The sequence below is a fragment of the Vulpes vulpes genome, chromosome 15 (assembly GCF_048418805.1).
Source record: "Vulpes vulpes isolate BD-2025 chromosome 15, VulVul3, whole genome shotgun sequence".
Classification (NCBI taxonomy): domain Eukaryota; kingdom Metazoa; phylum Chordata; class Mammalia; order Carnivora; family Canidae; genus Vulpes; species Vulpes vulpes.
Genome location: NC_132794.1, coordinates 59,741,095 through 59,757,004, shown reverse-complemented (window position 1 = coordinate 59,757,004; position 15,910 = coordinate 59,741,095). Strand labels below are relative to the sequence as shown.

The window sequence follows — 15,910 nt, the reverse complement described above, 5'->3', positions numbered from 1 at the left end:
CTTCCTCAGTCTCCATAAATGGGCAGATGAGGAATCAGAACATACCTCAGGGAGAAAACTGTAAGCAAGGTGCTGTGCTTACTTTTCTGTGGTTCCCATTTCTCTAGGACTTTGGTAATACAAGTCCAAGCCTTTATAGTACTGAAATAGCAACGTTTATTTCTCTACTCCATGGAGATTGCTATAAACTAAGCTACTGTTCTCTGTTCGGTCACAATGACCTGCATTGCAAATTAACAAATGCATGGGAGCAGGGAGGTGAAGAAAAAAAAGTACAGCAAGTACAGGATTCACCTCAATGCAGTTCTCTTTTCTCAGGGACCGTAGTTCATCAATTCTTGCTTGCCTTTATTGCTCTCTGATGTTGTTTAATTTTATTCAGGTTTCCTATTGGTGTTTGGTGGGCATGTCAGTCTGATTTTAGTTAGTGTAGTTAGTCTAGAGTCAAAGCAGAAGTCTAGCTAATAGCATCTTTTTTTTTCCTTCCCTATTCCAAGTCAATATTACCAGCTTCTCAGGCACATATGCCTCATCATTAATTCTTTCCTCTTTATTTTATCCTATATGTATCAATTAACAAATTATGTGAATTTTATCTTTGAAATTTCTCTCCCACATATACTCAGCCTTAACATTCTGACTACCGTCACTCTCTGACATGTTGAGACTTTTAACTGGTTGCAGTATCCCACTGCATCTTGTAAACTTCTACAAGAAGAGTCATATTAAAGGGAAGTTCTAATGTCACCCTTATATTACTGTCTTCTACATCTCTTTCCTGTTGCCCATTCTCCGCCTCTTCCAATGCCTACAATGCCTCATGAAGTTCGGGCAAGCCTCATAGCATTTATTTATAATAATCTAGTTCAAAACTATTTTCCTACCTGCTCATTTTGTATACCCTATACCCCACTATAATGACATTTCCCATGGACCATAGTCCATATATTCCTACTTCCGTAATAATGCCCATAACTTTCAATCTAAATGCTTTTCTTGCCATAAACTGACCAAATTTTCAAAGTCTACATCCATAAAGATTATGTAGAGTCCCCAAATAGGGGTAATAAATATCTCTCTTCCATGAAAACCCACTGCACTTTGCTTGTGCTTTCTGGATTGGGACTTATTTAATTTTGCCTTGCTTTATCATGATTTTTGTACTTATCAGTATCTCATCAAGTGTAAGCTTCTTTAAGGGTGAGGTCTTTATCTTATTCACTACTGTCCTATAGCATTTGTAACAATGCCTGGCATATGGAAGACCTTCCTCAACAGAATTAAATAGAATTCTAATAAATGTCAGATGCAGAGAATTACAAGTCTGTGTGCTTAGAAATGTATTTGACACAAACATGTTTATGAAAATGTTACCTGTTTAATGATGACTTCTATTTTAGAAATATGAATTTCTTTTTTTAAATATTTTATTTATTTATTCATTAGAGACGCAGAGAGAGGGAGGCAGAGACACAGGCAAAGGGAGAAGCAGGCTCCATGCAGGGAGCCCGAAGTGGGACTCAATCCTGGGACTCCAGGATCATGCCCTGACAGACGCTTAACCACTAAGCCACCCAGGCGTCCCTAGAAATATGAATTTCTAAGATATTTTTTGTTTGGATTAAAGGGGAAATCTGATTATAAAGCTCAGTATATAAATATTCTCATTTTCTCAAGAAAATCTGAGTTTGAGCATTTTCACAGAAGATAAATTCATTATGTGAACCATATCCTGTTTTGTATTCTTTATTCTTTGAGTTGAATATCTAAGTAAGAAGAGTTGAAATGTAACACAGTTCAATTAAATATGGTCCCAAGGAAATGCAAGTATTATAATATTAATTTTATAATAGAAATGTCTGCATTCAAGCAAAGACTAGGAGAAGAGATTTTTAAGGCTGCATAATTCAGGTATAATTTTTACAGGACTCTGAACTGAAAACTTGGGGGTGAAAATCACTACTTACAAGGAGTATTCAGGAACAGCATCCTTGAAGGCAGGAAGTTCTCGCACATATTCATTATAAAACCATTTCACTTTGAAATGCAAATTCATATAATCGGTACTCTTGCATAACCGCTGCTTCTCATGTTCTATAACAGATAAAATCAAACATTTAATAAAGTTTGGTTTGCCAACAATGCTGCTGTATCCTAATCTACTTTTATCAGTCGTATTTTACAAAGGAAGAGAATGGTGTATTCCAGGTAAAAGCAAAGTGAATTGTTAAAGGCAGACCTGAAATTTTATAAAATCCAATCCAGAAAGTATCATAGGTCCTGTGTAGAACAGATCAAGCAGTAATGGGCAGTAACTTGAAAGTTCTAATGTGCTTTACTGAAAAGGGTGAGAATTCTCATGTAAAGAGTAATAATATGCCAAAAATTTTCTATTTATTTTCAAGCCTTTATATTTTGGCTACTTTTAACCTATTGCTAATGAAGTTCAAGAAAGAATTACACCTATAAGAATGGATAAAACATGAATCAAACTAGAGGAAATAATCCTTGATAAATATCAGAAATATGAATTAGTAGGTCATATTTCTGGCCTGGATATTTGACACTTAAAGAGTTAAGAGTTGAAAAGGAAAGGAGATATATCTGAATTCTAAGCCAGGTGATTTCTTCTTCCCCTTTTAAGTACAGCTAAAATTATTTTGCACCCTATGGCTTTTGAGAAATTTCTTTAGTAGGATTTCCTAATATGTGACATTTTTTCCTCTCTCTTAGAAAGTGTGGCTTAAAATTGTTTCCTTTTTTTCCCCCTTTAATCTGGATATATAGTAACTGGGAACAGAGGCAAGTAATAATATTACTGAACATATTTATCTCTGCTCCTCCACTGTCCCCAATATTAACATCTTTGTCAATTCTATGCCATAAGCACAGACAGAACCAAACCGCAAATATCCCAGACTATATTTATGTTGAAGTGTCCTCTAAGAAGTTCTGGTTGAGGCCTGTGGATCTTTTTTAAAGATCAAAGCCAAGGGCTTTGATTTATAGTAGAAACATCCTCTATTTTATATTCCAGGCTGAAAATACTCACTGAAGCAATTAAATTGTTAAAAACAAATTGAGGGCATCTTTGCTTTCCAAAACCTGACTATACAGGGACTTAAATCCCAGTGATAAACACAAGAGGGAACGCAACCCCAAATCAAACATTTTCAAAGTATCTAAACAATGATTAATTCAACACAATTTGTAGAGCAGAGAGAGAAAGACACTTATATACACAGAAACAAGAATAAACTAGTACTTCTAGACCAAACTCCCAAACAAAATTATGAACTAGGTGATGTTTTGCTTCAACTCCCTCCAAATTCATTCCTTTCATCCTCTCTTTTAATGTTAGTTCTCCCCTACCCCTCTCCTTAGATGTCTAGTATCCCTCCACACCTTAAGAGGAGACATTTATTTGATAAATATGGAAAGTAATTCAATACTACCCTGAAACCCAGGAGGAAAAGACCCTTGCCCTAGGACCTATACACTAAGAGGGCTCGACTCATCACAAATTCAAACTCAAAAATTAAATAGATTGTGGATTCCTCTGTCACTTGGGATCTCACACTTGGTGCTGGCAGAGTAAATCAGAACCCTAAACATCTGCTCTTGTGACTAACACCACCTGCTCTTATGATTAACACCCTGTAAGCCCCACAAAACACTCTGGACCATCTTTCATTCTGTATCCTAAAAACAAAAGGTGACTGTGTCTAAATGCTACTTAGGTTTGCAGACTGCTGTTGCTAACAACAGAAATAGATACTGCTTTGGAGTATGGGAAGAAATTTGAGCTATAGAAGCATATAACTAAGAGAAAGGGCAAACTAACTCACCAGGTTCTTTTTCTGGATGGCATAAATGCAATAATTTCTTGCATAAAAGTATTATTTTCAAGTTTTAATAAGCACCCATCTTATTTGGTTTCAACTTATGCTTTGGAAGGCACTCATGAATCAATGCAGCATGCAAGGCAGGTGCACTTGCTGGTTGGGGAATATTTTGAATACTAAGTGATTCATATTACTCTCAAAGTTTATATATGTATAGTCCTAGATGTAATATACATGAAGCCTAATATTCCTTGCCAACTAGATACCTACTGAATTCTAGGATTATCAATAGTTTTATTTTTGAAATTTAGATTTATGAATTCTAACCCATTAAATTGTAGCTTTATTTAAATGATTTATATAAAAATCTGAGAGGCTAACTGAATTTTGTCCTCATTTTAACAAATATTTTTAAATATCTTAGAAGAAAATAACTTTCTGTAAACTATATGTGAACTATATAAAAAAGACACAGAAATCAATTTAATTTTTTGTATTTATAGTTTAAATTACATCTTTATTCAAATCATGTCAATTTTGAGTAACATTTTAATTTTCAATCCTTTAAGGATTAAGAAGGTGTGTAAACTATAAGTGGACCTCAGAAGAGAAAAAGAATGCTTAAAAGCAATAGAAAAAAGCTCAATGACAAGGTACACTTAAAATTTTTAAACCAGGAAAAAAAAGAGAACAGACATCATGTAACTTGGGGAAGGTTGTATTATATGGCATGATTGTAAATAGAACACAAAACATTTAAAATATTTTATTATAACTGCATAGTTTTTAACCACACTGAAATAAAGAAAAATATGCATTTTCAGAAAGAAAAATATAATAATTTATGACATGCATATCTTTACTTTGAAAACCTAAACACTGCCACCCAGGACACCTAAATATACATATTGGTAATTAAATTGTATTATCTTTGATATTTTGCCAGCTTTCAGCATATTAAAAAAAGAACTATTGCACATTTTTAAAATCTCATCAATATAAAAGCACATTTATTTGTTAAGGTAGGAAGATAGAACTACATTTTATGTAACAGTTTGTTAGCTTGATTTAGAAATTATAAATATATAGGTCTATAGTATGTGGTCCTCCATTTGTGCTCTTGACTTTGCAAACGTTGGGGGTGAGTCTAAGGTGATATGTTACCTCTTCCAAGAGTGTTTGCACATTAAGGATAACCCAGTTTCCAGCTCACACCAAAAATGTTCACTGAACATTTATCTTGTGCTAGGTCATGTGGGAGTCACTGTGGATATAAAGATGAAGTACATAGAGCGTAGGAAGGGTGACATATGATAGTACATTTAATACAACACGGCCAATGTCACGATTTGATATGCACAGGAGGATGGTATTTCCTGGAGGAGATGAATGTAGCCCCAACTTTGTGCCTTAGGTGAGCAACAGAGAAATGATTTGTGAGTAGTGGCTCAGTGCCCAAAGAGGAATTTGAGTCAAAAGACACATATCATATAAAAGAAGGTTTTTTATTTTTACTTTAAAGAAATACTGTGTAATATATGTGTGTCTCTTTTATGAAATTGTGTGTCTCCAAATAAGACTTTGGTTTTGTTTTTTCCTTCTCTCTACTCACGTTTTTACATGTTTTAGTTGTAAGTTAGAGTGAACCTTGAATTTATGTCATACCATAAAAATAAAACATTTACCCATCTTTGCTCCTTATGATGAAGTCATCTCTATACTTTGCAAAGCAGGCAAAAGCCAGCTGTGAGCAGTGTCCCAGTCAGTTCTTCAGGTAAAACCTTCAGCTTATTTGCATAATCCATGTACACTTCCCTCTCCATGATTACAAAAGTCTTTCTTCCCTCCCTATTTGGATGTTCTGCTCAGAACACACAGATCATGCCAAACTCATTTTCCTGGACTCTGCAAGCTCCCTGCATTTCTATGCTCTCCTCATTCCTGTTGTTCCCACAGTTTCAGGGAAGAATCACCTCTATATGTCTAATTTTCTGTAGCTACACAGTGCCTATGCTACTCTCCCTTCTTCCCCACTTTCCAAGTCTCTCCATTTTGGATCAGTCTGGGAAAGGAGACAGAAAGAATACCAATTACCCTTTTGTAAAATGAAATCTGGTATTGCTCTAGTTCAGAGACCATCCGTTCTAGTTCCTAAGAATATATCTGATAGGATAGCTTGCATATTAGGATTTTATCAGCCTCTTTTGCAGAAAATAAACTTAGAAGATTACTATTAGTTCCATCCTTATAGAATTGCTTTCACACTCATATAAATTTGTTTCCATCCCTTGAAGTCATATATTTCTCATGCACTATCAACTGATATATACTGCTGTCTGTGGACAGAAACAGGAGACCAGTACCATCTGTTTTCATATTTTGCCAATTCAATAAGAATAACTGCCATCTTTACATGCATTATGTACTTCAGCTGATACAACAAGAGGTTTTCAGTTTATTGAATTAGTTGGTGACATAGGTTTGATCTTGAGGAAAATGCAAACAGAATTGGAAAGAGTATGCTCCTGTATAAGGCCCATCTGTGATGTCTTTTTAAGTTGCAAGTATTCATTATAATTTAAACTTTTTTTTTTAGCAGTGACTTGTAATCATCATAAACCTCAGTATTTGTGGTGGAATTAACTGGTTACCAAACCATGTCCTTTCCCTCCTAGGCACACAACTAGACCACATTTTCCAACTTTTCTTGCAATAGGCCTGCCCTACAACTAAATTTCAGATGAAAGCAATTTTCAGTCTCTCCCTGAAATACTTAATGTGAAATAACCCTCTATTCCCATTTTGCTGGCCAGATGCAGATTTAGTCAGAATTTTAAGACTCTAGGGAATCACAGACCTACTAGTGGATAGAGACCTGGGTCCCTGAGCCAATTCTCAGAAGAGAATTGCCCAATCAGAAACACCCACTTTGATTTATGCAAGTAAGAAATGAACAAATTGATACTTTGTTAAATTGTATATTATAGAATTAGGCTACATGGGATTGTTTTCTCTTGCATCACTGAAAGGTTTTCAAAGATTGAGACACACCTGCTAATTAAGCTCCAGACCACTCTGCTTTCTAAATTCCTGTTTCTTTTATGTATGTATATACATATATTTGTATACACAGGTATGTGTATTCAGGCATCCCCCTTGCTTTGTGGACTATGCCAGCAAAACTACCTCTTGCAGATCCCACTGTGACTTGATTCACCATCACATAGCAAATCAGTTAATCAAACTTGTTATGTTCAGAAAATGATAAATAGACTCTGAGAGAGGAAAAATCATAGGAGTAAAATACAAGCCTTTGCAGATAGATTAATACAACTTTTTATTTTTCTGCCAGTCTTATTTCATACTTGTGCGCTCTTAGCTATATTTTGAGTAGTTATTATTACCACTTAAATGATTCTATAAAAAGTGAGCTGTTATTGTCCCAAAATCGATACGCCTGTTTTTGTGTCTTTATATATTCCTCCCATAATGTGCGATTATATATTACAAGGAGACATCTCAAATAAACTACAATTACCATCTTAACTACCACCTACCAAATATCAATGTTAAGAGATTATATCAAATTCAAAAATATTCTTCAAATTATCTTTAATTCTATTAAATTATCCTCTACTTAGTGGTAGACCATGTTGACAAAGTTGCATTTATCTCATACAATGTAAATGACTTAGAATTTATTTTGCCATCAATCCTCCTACATTTTTAATTTTGGCAACAAAGATTTAACTAGCTCATTACATTTACAAAGAAAACATTTAATTAGTTTTCCAAACTACAGTACAATAATTTTGTATAATATTTAATATTTGAATTTTAATGATAAATATGAATATTTTACTACGAGTATAAAAATGCTTTGCTAAAAGTGTACAAAGAAAGAGCTTGGCAGGGTGCCTGGGTGGCTCAGCCAGTTAAGTGTCTGACCTCATGATCTCAGCTAAAGTGTTGATCCCAGGGTCATGACTTTAAGCCCTGCACTGGGCTCCACGCTGGGTATGGAGCCTACTTAAAAAAAAAAAATCTTGGCAAATTGAAAGTATATGCCTGTTTTTCCTTAGGTGGTATTTACTAGCATTTATGTGAAAAGAATATTTTCTTTTCCTGAAAGTGTTTATGCGTGGGTTTTTATGTATACATGGTTTTATTGCATAAATGCTGTGTTGTCCTGTAGTTGGTAGCATACAGTATTTTAGACCTATCCTAAACATCCTTCTGAATATTGGACACTCTACCTTAAGAGGTGATGATACAGAAACTCTGGAAGGAATATCAAATAATAAACCAGTTATTAGGGGCCCAATGACATGATGTTTTGTGAGATATTGTGTGCTGACAAATCTAAAACTACATCATTCAGAACCTTTGGTTCTAAACGTAAGTATGTATCAAACTTTTATATATTATAGACATATAAACATCTATTTAAAATGGAAAACTATGGGCACCCCGTGTGGCTCAGTGGTTTAGCGCCACCTTCAGCCCAGGGCCTGATCCTGGAGACCCAGGATCGAGTCCCACGTCAGGCTTCCTGCATGGAGCCTGCTTCTCCCTCTGCCTGTGTCTCTGCCTCTCTGTGTGTCTCTCATGAGTAAATAAATAAAAATCTAAAAAAAAAAAAAAGCATATCTTAAAAAATTAAAAATAAAATGGAAAACTATAACTTATACTTTTTTATTTCTAAGTACATGGCTTAATATGAATTTATGGTTATCTTTAGAGTTTATGCAGCTCTATAAAGGCCATGTGATATCAGCACATCTTTGGAGGGAGAAATTATCTAAAATTCTGGCTATCAGAGCAAGCTATGGTGTTAAGAAGTTTGGAATAATAAAATAAAAATGAAAGAAAATACATAATATGTTGGCAAAAAGTAATTTGGACCAATGTGATTTGGACCCTGGAAGCCCAGGGATGAAAATAAGCCAACACAAGAAAAGATTATGCATAATAGTAAATTATTATAATCAACTTTCTTAGATTCAAAGACTATATACAAATATTAATTTTTGTAGGGTAAGAAAAAATGTCAGTTTCTTTCATGACACGTATCTGATAACTTAGCCTTAGCAAAACACAAGGAAAAAGAAAATCCAACAAAGACTAGTAAAATGTTATCTTACTCCATGGCTGCCACAACTAATACTAGGAGCAGTTTTACCCTTGAGAGGAGTAGCTGACAGTTCTATTCATAAATGTAACCAATCTCTCAGCATAATCCCAGAATGAATCTAGGCTCTCTGGGTTCATTAAATCAGGAATGATATAGAATCAGACATACTTCATAGACACACTATCTGACACATTGTCTTAGAATTTAGACATAGATCAACCCACAAACCTAAAATAAGACTAGTTTTTTCTAGAGAAACCCAAACTTCCTGAAACCCTGTCAATGTCATCCAAACTTGAACTTTCTCTACTTCTGGATAAAAAATTCATTCACAAATGAGCTGTGCAATTTGATTACCTTTTTTTACTTTAAAATTTTCTTTGCTGAATTTAAATACCACAGCATCAACATTTCCTCCTCTATCATCCCCATCTGTAATATCAATTTCTACATCTGTGAAGTGTTTTACATCCAACTCATAATGTGAAGCTATGATTCCATAACACCCAGAAGGAAGAACATGTAATTTCATGACCTTGGAAAATCAGGAAGCAGTATGAAGGCAAGACTACATAATCTGATGGTAGGAATCTAGAGATGAATGGTTGTAAGGGGTAAAATGGGATGAGATGAGAAAAGGTAATCAAAATCAGAGATCACCAAAAGGCTGGAACAAAACAATAAAATTTTTCGTACATCAAAAAGCTACTGGAGTTGACAAGTCATGGAGCAAAGTGATAAAAAAGAAACCAAAACCAGATTTATACTGTATTTTTAATCAGAGCCCCAGCAAGAGATTTAGTATAGAGTGTTTTCATGAGAAAGCTGAGATCTGAAATGTGGATTTCATTTATTTATGCAACATATATCTATTATCTACTATGAAACAGGTACTATTCTATATACCGAGAGTACAGCAAAGAAGAAAACAGAGTATTTCTGCCATCTTGGAATTTATAATATAGAGAGGAGAGAAACACAATAAAAAAACATCCAATATAATACGAAGTAGAGCGTTCTGGAAAAAAATAATTCAAGGCAAGGGAGCACATGAGCTGAGTGCCTCTTTCAATAAGGTGCTCAGGGACGATCTCTAGTAATGTGACATGACAGCAATAAATGAACGAAGTCAGAGATCAAACCAGGAATCTATCTCTTGGAAGAACATTTCACATAACTGAAGGGGCTTTCAAACAAAAGAGTGTGGTTGACAAGCTCAAAGAGATGCAAGAAGGCTAGTGTGGCTAAAGCAGAGTGAGTGAGTGAGAATGGTGAGAGCTGATTTCAGAGAAAAGCCAAGGCCAAGTCACACAGGATCTTGTAGCCTATAATAAGGACCTCTTCTCCTAAGAGTTATGCAATAACACTGGAGGATTCTGGTCTAATTTACATTTGTAAAATTCATTTTGGTTGCTGTCTGGAGACAGCAGGAGGATATAGAGGAGGCTACTGAAGTAGAATAAGCAATGAGTGGGTGGTAACAGTGATGATTCTGGTGGAAGTGGTGAGGCATGGGGTCTAATTTTGGTTGTCTGTCTTTCCTTTTTTTAAAAAAAATATTTTTATTTATGAGAGAGAGAGAGAGAGAGAGAGGCAGAGATACAGGCAGAGGGAGAAGCAGGCTCCGTTCAGGGAGCCCAATGTAGGACTCGATCCCAGGACTCCAGGATCACACCCTTTTTTTTTTTTTTTTTTTTTTTTGCCACATCTAAGGATTTCTTTATCGTTGATGATCATTACAGTATTTCACATTCAAAACAAAGCTTCTCATAAGGACCTCACAGATCGGTCTACACGTAAAATATGATTTATACAAACAAAACCCACAAAGAAAAAAAAAAAAACTGGCTGGCTGTCCCAGGTTGGTGCAGAGATAGGACAGGGGCTGCAGGCTGCACTCAGGGGCCAGGTCTTCCGAGGAGAAGCGCCAGGAGAGCCCAGGTAGTGACCACACCGCAGACCTGTAACAAGCAGTTGATGTTCGGGGAGTGTCTCCAGTATCGGTACAGGGAGACCTGCAGGGTGGGGTGGCCCCTGTACTCCTTCAGGATGCTCCGAGCATCCTTAAACTTATTGGTCAAGAGCAGGAACTGGCTCCGTGAGAGGCGCCGCACATCAAACTTGCAGACATTTTTTTTTTTTTTTTCAAGTATCACAATGTTTATTGATAGATACAAGTATATAAAATCAGGGCATGAACATGACTTGATAAATTAAGTAGACTTAATTTCAATACTATAATAAGAGGGACCAATTCAAATTCTCACCATTTGTTTCACACCCACAAAACCACTTCAAGGGCATTAACGATCTCTCAAAACTGATCAGTTTTGTGCAAGTAAACCATGTTTCTTTTAAAAAGACTTGTGCACTTGCCCAGGCTCAAGGATATTAAAATCTAGCACATAAAGCCCATTACTAGAGGTAGAAATACAGGCAATATACTATTACGGCAACAACCATCAATTACAGTTAAGAATTTTTCTGTAACAACCAAATGGATAATCAAATATTGCAACAACTCAAGTATTACTGAGCAAAGTGCATTTCTACAGTATTCAGTGTTGCTATTCAGTTTTCTAACTTAAAACAGCCTATGATAACTGGCAGCAAAGAAGGTCCTTGCAATAGACTGCCTCTGCTTGAGAACTTAGGATGTAATTATTGCATGCTGCTAATATACTATCTAAACATTAAAGATACTCCTAAAATATTTGATGGTTTGTTTTTTTTTTTTTTTTTTTTTTTTTTAAAGGATATTTTTTTTATTCAAGTAACTGCAAATAGGAAACCAGATGGGGGGGCCCCAGGCTGGGACAAATAATGACTACCTCCTCCCCAGCATAACAGGGGGAGAAGGTGGCCCCTACACCCTTGACGGTCTATACAGGCCCCCCCCCTCACTCTGCTGCAGCATCCTAGGGGCAGAGCCCCACCTTCCCTGGGACTGGGGTAATCGGTAACCCAGCCTGCTCTGCCCTGGATCAGAGACTGTCCCCCTTTTTTTAACTTTGACAATTGACTTTTGTTTCCTTTTCTAATTTGTATTATTTTTTAAATAATCCAGGACGACCCCCAGCTCTGATTCCTTCAGGGTCCAGCATGTCTGGGCCTTCATTCCACACTCTTGGGTTTGAAATGGCTCAGCCCTTTTTCTCTCTCGTGTCTGCCGCAGGCATGGCTGTGTCCTGCCCCTGCCTGCCCACTCTTGCCTGTATTCCAGTTTGGGGTCCCCAGCCCCCTGCCACAGTTCCCTCGCCTTCTGATGCCTTAAAGCCAGGTCCCAGGCCCTGTGGTCAGAGCCTCTTAGATGCCGAGCTCCGGAAGCTTGACTCAGGACCAAATGGCTCTGGCCTGGGGATTGGGCACCTCCACCCAGGGTCCCCACTCTAAGGACAGTAGAAGGCCAAAGCCTTGGTCTTGGCAAACAAGCCCCATCATCCCTCCTGCCCAGGCCTAGGTGCAGAGACAGGTTTTCTCTGCCAGCTTAAAACCAGTCCGGCTGTCATGTCAGTGTGCGGGAGTCAGGTATTGTGCATCTCACTGAGCCTCTGCTGCCTCCCCACCCCGCCCCGTGTTGAAGATGAGCTCCGCCTCTCCATCCCCAGGCTAGATAACCTGGAGCTGGCCTCCTGGCCGCCTGTTGGCCCAGTGCCCAGTCCAGCAACTTCATGCAGATAAGCTCTGCCCCCTGCCCACCAGCAGGACCTGTCGGCCTGAGGAGATCCTGGGCCCTCCCCCTGGCCGGCTGGGCCACCAGCTTCCCTCCTCTGACTCTGGGGGGGGGGGGGTCCACATCCACTCCAGGGGGGTGTCGTCTCCCCAGTCCTCTCTCACAGACCTTCCTTTGCTGAATTAAAGTTTGTAAGTAAATGGTTTTAAAGAAAAAAAAAAAAAAAAGGCACATGCCAATCTGCTGAGCCACCCAGGGATCCCGGTTGTCTGTTTTTCCATCACATAACCATGCCTGTGACCTCTTCCCTTCCTAGATAAACTCTCCAGGAACAGATATGCCAACTTGTTAAAAATTTTGATTTCCCTGTACTATCTTGTGTGCTTAGAACTATGGATGGATGGATGGATGGGTCGGTGGGTGGATGGATGGATGGATGGATGGATGGATGGACAAACTGATGGATAAAAAAATGTGAAGATTGTATCTGGCTCTTTTGCTTTGTCTATTCCCTCATTTTCTCCTCAGTCTTTCTGAGAATAGAATAATTCATGAATCAGACTGTTAGAGAACCTGCTCAACATTGGACTTGGTCTATAAGTTTGCCTCTTTATAGCTTCTCATGGGGGAAGAGTTAGTGATGTGTCTTAAAAGGTCCAATTATCTGAATTAAAATAAAAGGCTCTGTTTATTTATGTCAATACGTTTTTAAATTAGGAATTATCCATGAAATATAAATGATTTTCCTCCCACATACATAGCTCATATAAGCCACTCACAAATAATCAGTTTCATGTAATTCTCAGAAGTTTTTACCATTTAATGAATTATCATTGCTTTTTATTAAAAGACTTGGATATTCATGTATTTTATTTTTTAGAGTTCCTGTACATTTTCTCATTACTTATAATTTGTAGTTGGGATTCTTTTTTAGGATAAAATTGATTTCTATCAGTTTCTATCAATATACAAAACTAAAGAGTAGGGATTTTCTTTTTCGTAGATTTCAACTAAGCTATTTTTTCCCTCACCCTTCTGAGTTACCATGATCTCTTTATTATTTATAAAGAATATATAGCTAATTTATACCTCATGAACACAGGGGAACAAACAGCTTCAGTTAAGTTATATTTTAGATAAAAGTGGTTAAAATGGGGATCCCTGGGTGGCGCAGCAGTTTGGCGCCTGCCTTTGGCCCGAGACGCGATCCTGGAGACCCGGGATCGAATCCCACATCGGGCTCCCGGTGCATGGAGCCTGCTTCTCCCTCCGCCTGTGTCTCTGCCTCTCTCTCTCTCTCTGTGACTATCATAAATAAATAAAAATTTTAAAAAAAAGTGGTTAAAATGTTCTAAATATTTGATTAGTTTTCACTTTATTATTGGTGGTGACTTTTTATAACTTTATTAATAATTTATTTGATGGGCAGCCCAGGTGGCTCAGCGGTTTAGCACCACCTTCAGCCCAGGGTGTGATCCTGGAGACCCGGGATCGAGTCCTGCGTCGAGCTCCCTGCATGGAGCCTGCTTCTCCCTCTGCCTGTGTCTCTGCCTCTCTCTCTCTCTCTCTGTGTCTCTCATGAATTAATAAATAAAATCTTTAAACAAATTAATTTATTTGATAATTCTCAAAAAAGACATTACTCTTCAAATGTAGAAAATGCATAATTTCATTCATACTTAAATAAAAATTTAATGAGATTATATTTATCAAGCAGTTTGCAAAAAATACAAAACATATAAATTTTTATATATATATATATATACATATATATATAAACACAATATACAAAATATATGAAGTTTTGCCTTTGGGGCAAAATTGGCAATACATGTTGAAATTTTAAATACATGGGCTTTTCTGGCAATTCCATTTTTTTAGAATTCTACTTACAAATATATGTGTACATGCAAACAAAAAAGTATGGGTGTGCAGGTATTTCTCTTAGCAAAACATTAAAAATAGTTAAAATATTTATTGATATAGGAAGAAATATGTTTTATATATTCATTCCACTGAAAACAATAAAATTATAGCAAAAAGTGAACTAAATCTAAATATGTTTACATAGTATGAGCCCCAAATTGTATTGCTAAATAAAATAGTAAGGTGTGGGAAAGTATGGATATATATTACCACTTGAGTGAAAAAAGAATAAGATATGTATATATATATATATATATATATATATATATATACACACACACACGTGTGGCTTAGAACATTTCTAGAAATACACAAGAAAATGAAAATAGTAATCATCTTTGGGGAAGAAGACTGGTCTGGTATGAAAGGGAAATTTTCACAGAATATTCTTTTATATGGATTATTTTAACCATATAAATCTTACATTTTCAAAAACAAACACCTGATTTAAAAATACAACTAGAAATAGTAAGAGCAAAATAGAAAATGTAGGAAAACAAATGGGTAATTTGAGGAATAGCTTAATAAAATCTTCCAGAATGCAGGATGATTCTTAGAGCAGAAAATTTGAGAATGAATGATTGAAATGGAAATCAGAGAGACTTCTAATTCTAGAGACCCAACATAATAGAAAAAAGTAAACAAGTTGAACAGAATAATAAAAGGTAAAATTAAAGAAAATTATTTTGCAATGTGAAAGGGAGAGAGGAAAGTAAGTATGAAGTTAAGGAATTCTCCACTAATGAAAAGATCCTCATAATCTAGATATTAATGAGTATTAGTGAATAGACATATTTGCCAAAGTGGCTGAAGGACAAAATAAAGGAAAAAATCTTACAGGTTTCTAAAGAGAAAAACAAACATATACAGTTACAACAGGCTGGCTGTGTCTCTTCCATTCAGCAGAAGCTATGTGATAACAAAACATCTACAGAGTCATGAGAGAAAAACCTGCCAAGTATTAAAGAATTATATACTCAGTCTTATTTTTGACAGGGAGGCAAAGCACATACAGCCTAAGCCATCTGGTACCACTAATAAACACACAAAGATGCGGAATAATTGGTGCCTTCTTTCCTAACAACATGGGGATAAAGCTTAAAAACCATACATTTTATCATGAATCCTTATTTTTAATTATAGAAATATATCTATCTACTGGACACAGGAGTTCCTATGTCAAAGCCTCTCTGACAGGTTAGACATATATAGGCCTCAGAAGCCTAATTAAATAAGAATTACAATTTAATTAAAGGTTGAAAGAGCCACCACCTACCTATGCCAAGGAAAAGGTAGAATGGACAGATCTAAAAGATTATTGTGGTTATCTCT

At 36.4% G+C, this 15,910-nt stretch overlaps 1 protein-coding gene across 1 annotated transcript in view; it reads right to left on the bottom strand.

Moving 5' to 3' along the window:
• UNC13C (unc-13 homolog C) overlaps positions 1–15,910 on the bottom strand; it is a 589,248-nt gene that overhangs the window by 128,984 nt on the left and 444,354 nt on the right. The window contains exon 22 of the mRNA XM_072738579.1: positions 1,968–2,094. Coding sequence (XP_072594680.1) covers positions 1,968–2,094 — 127 coding nt within the window. The remainder of the gene's footprint in view (positions 1–1,967; positions 2,095–15,910) is intronic.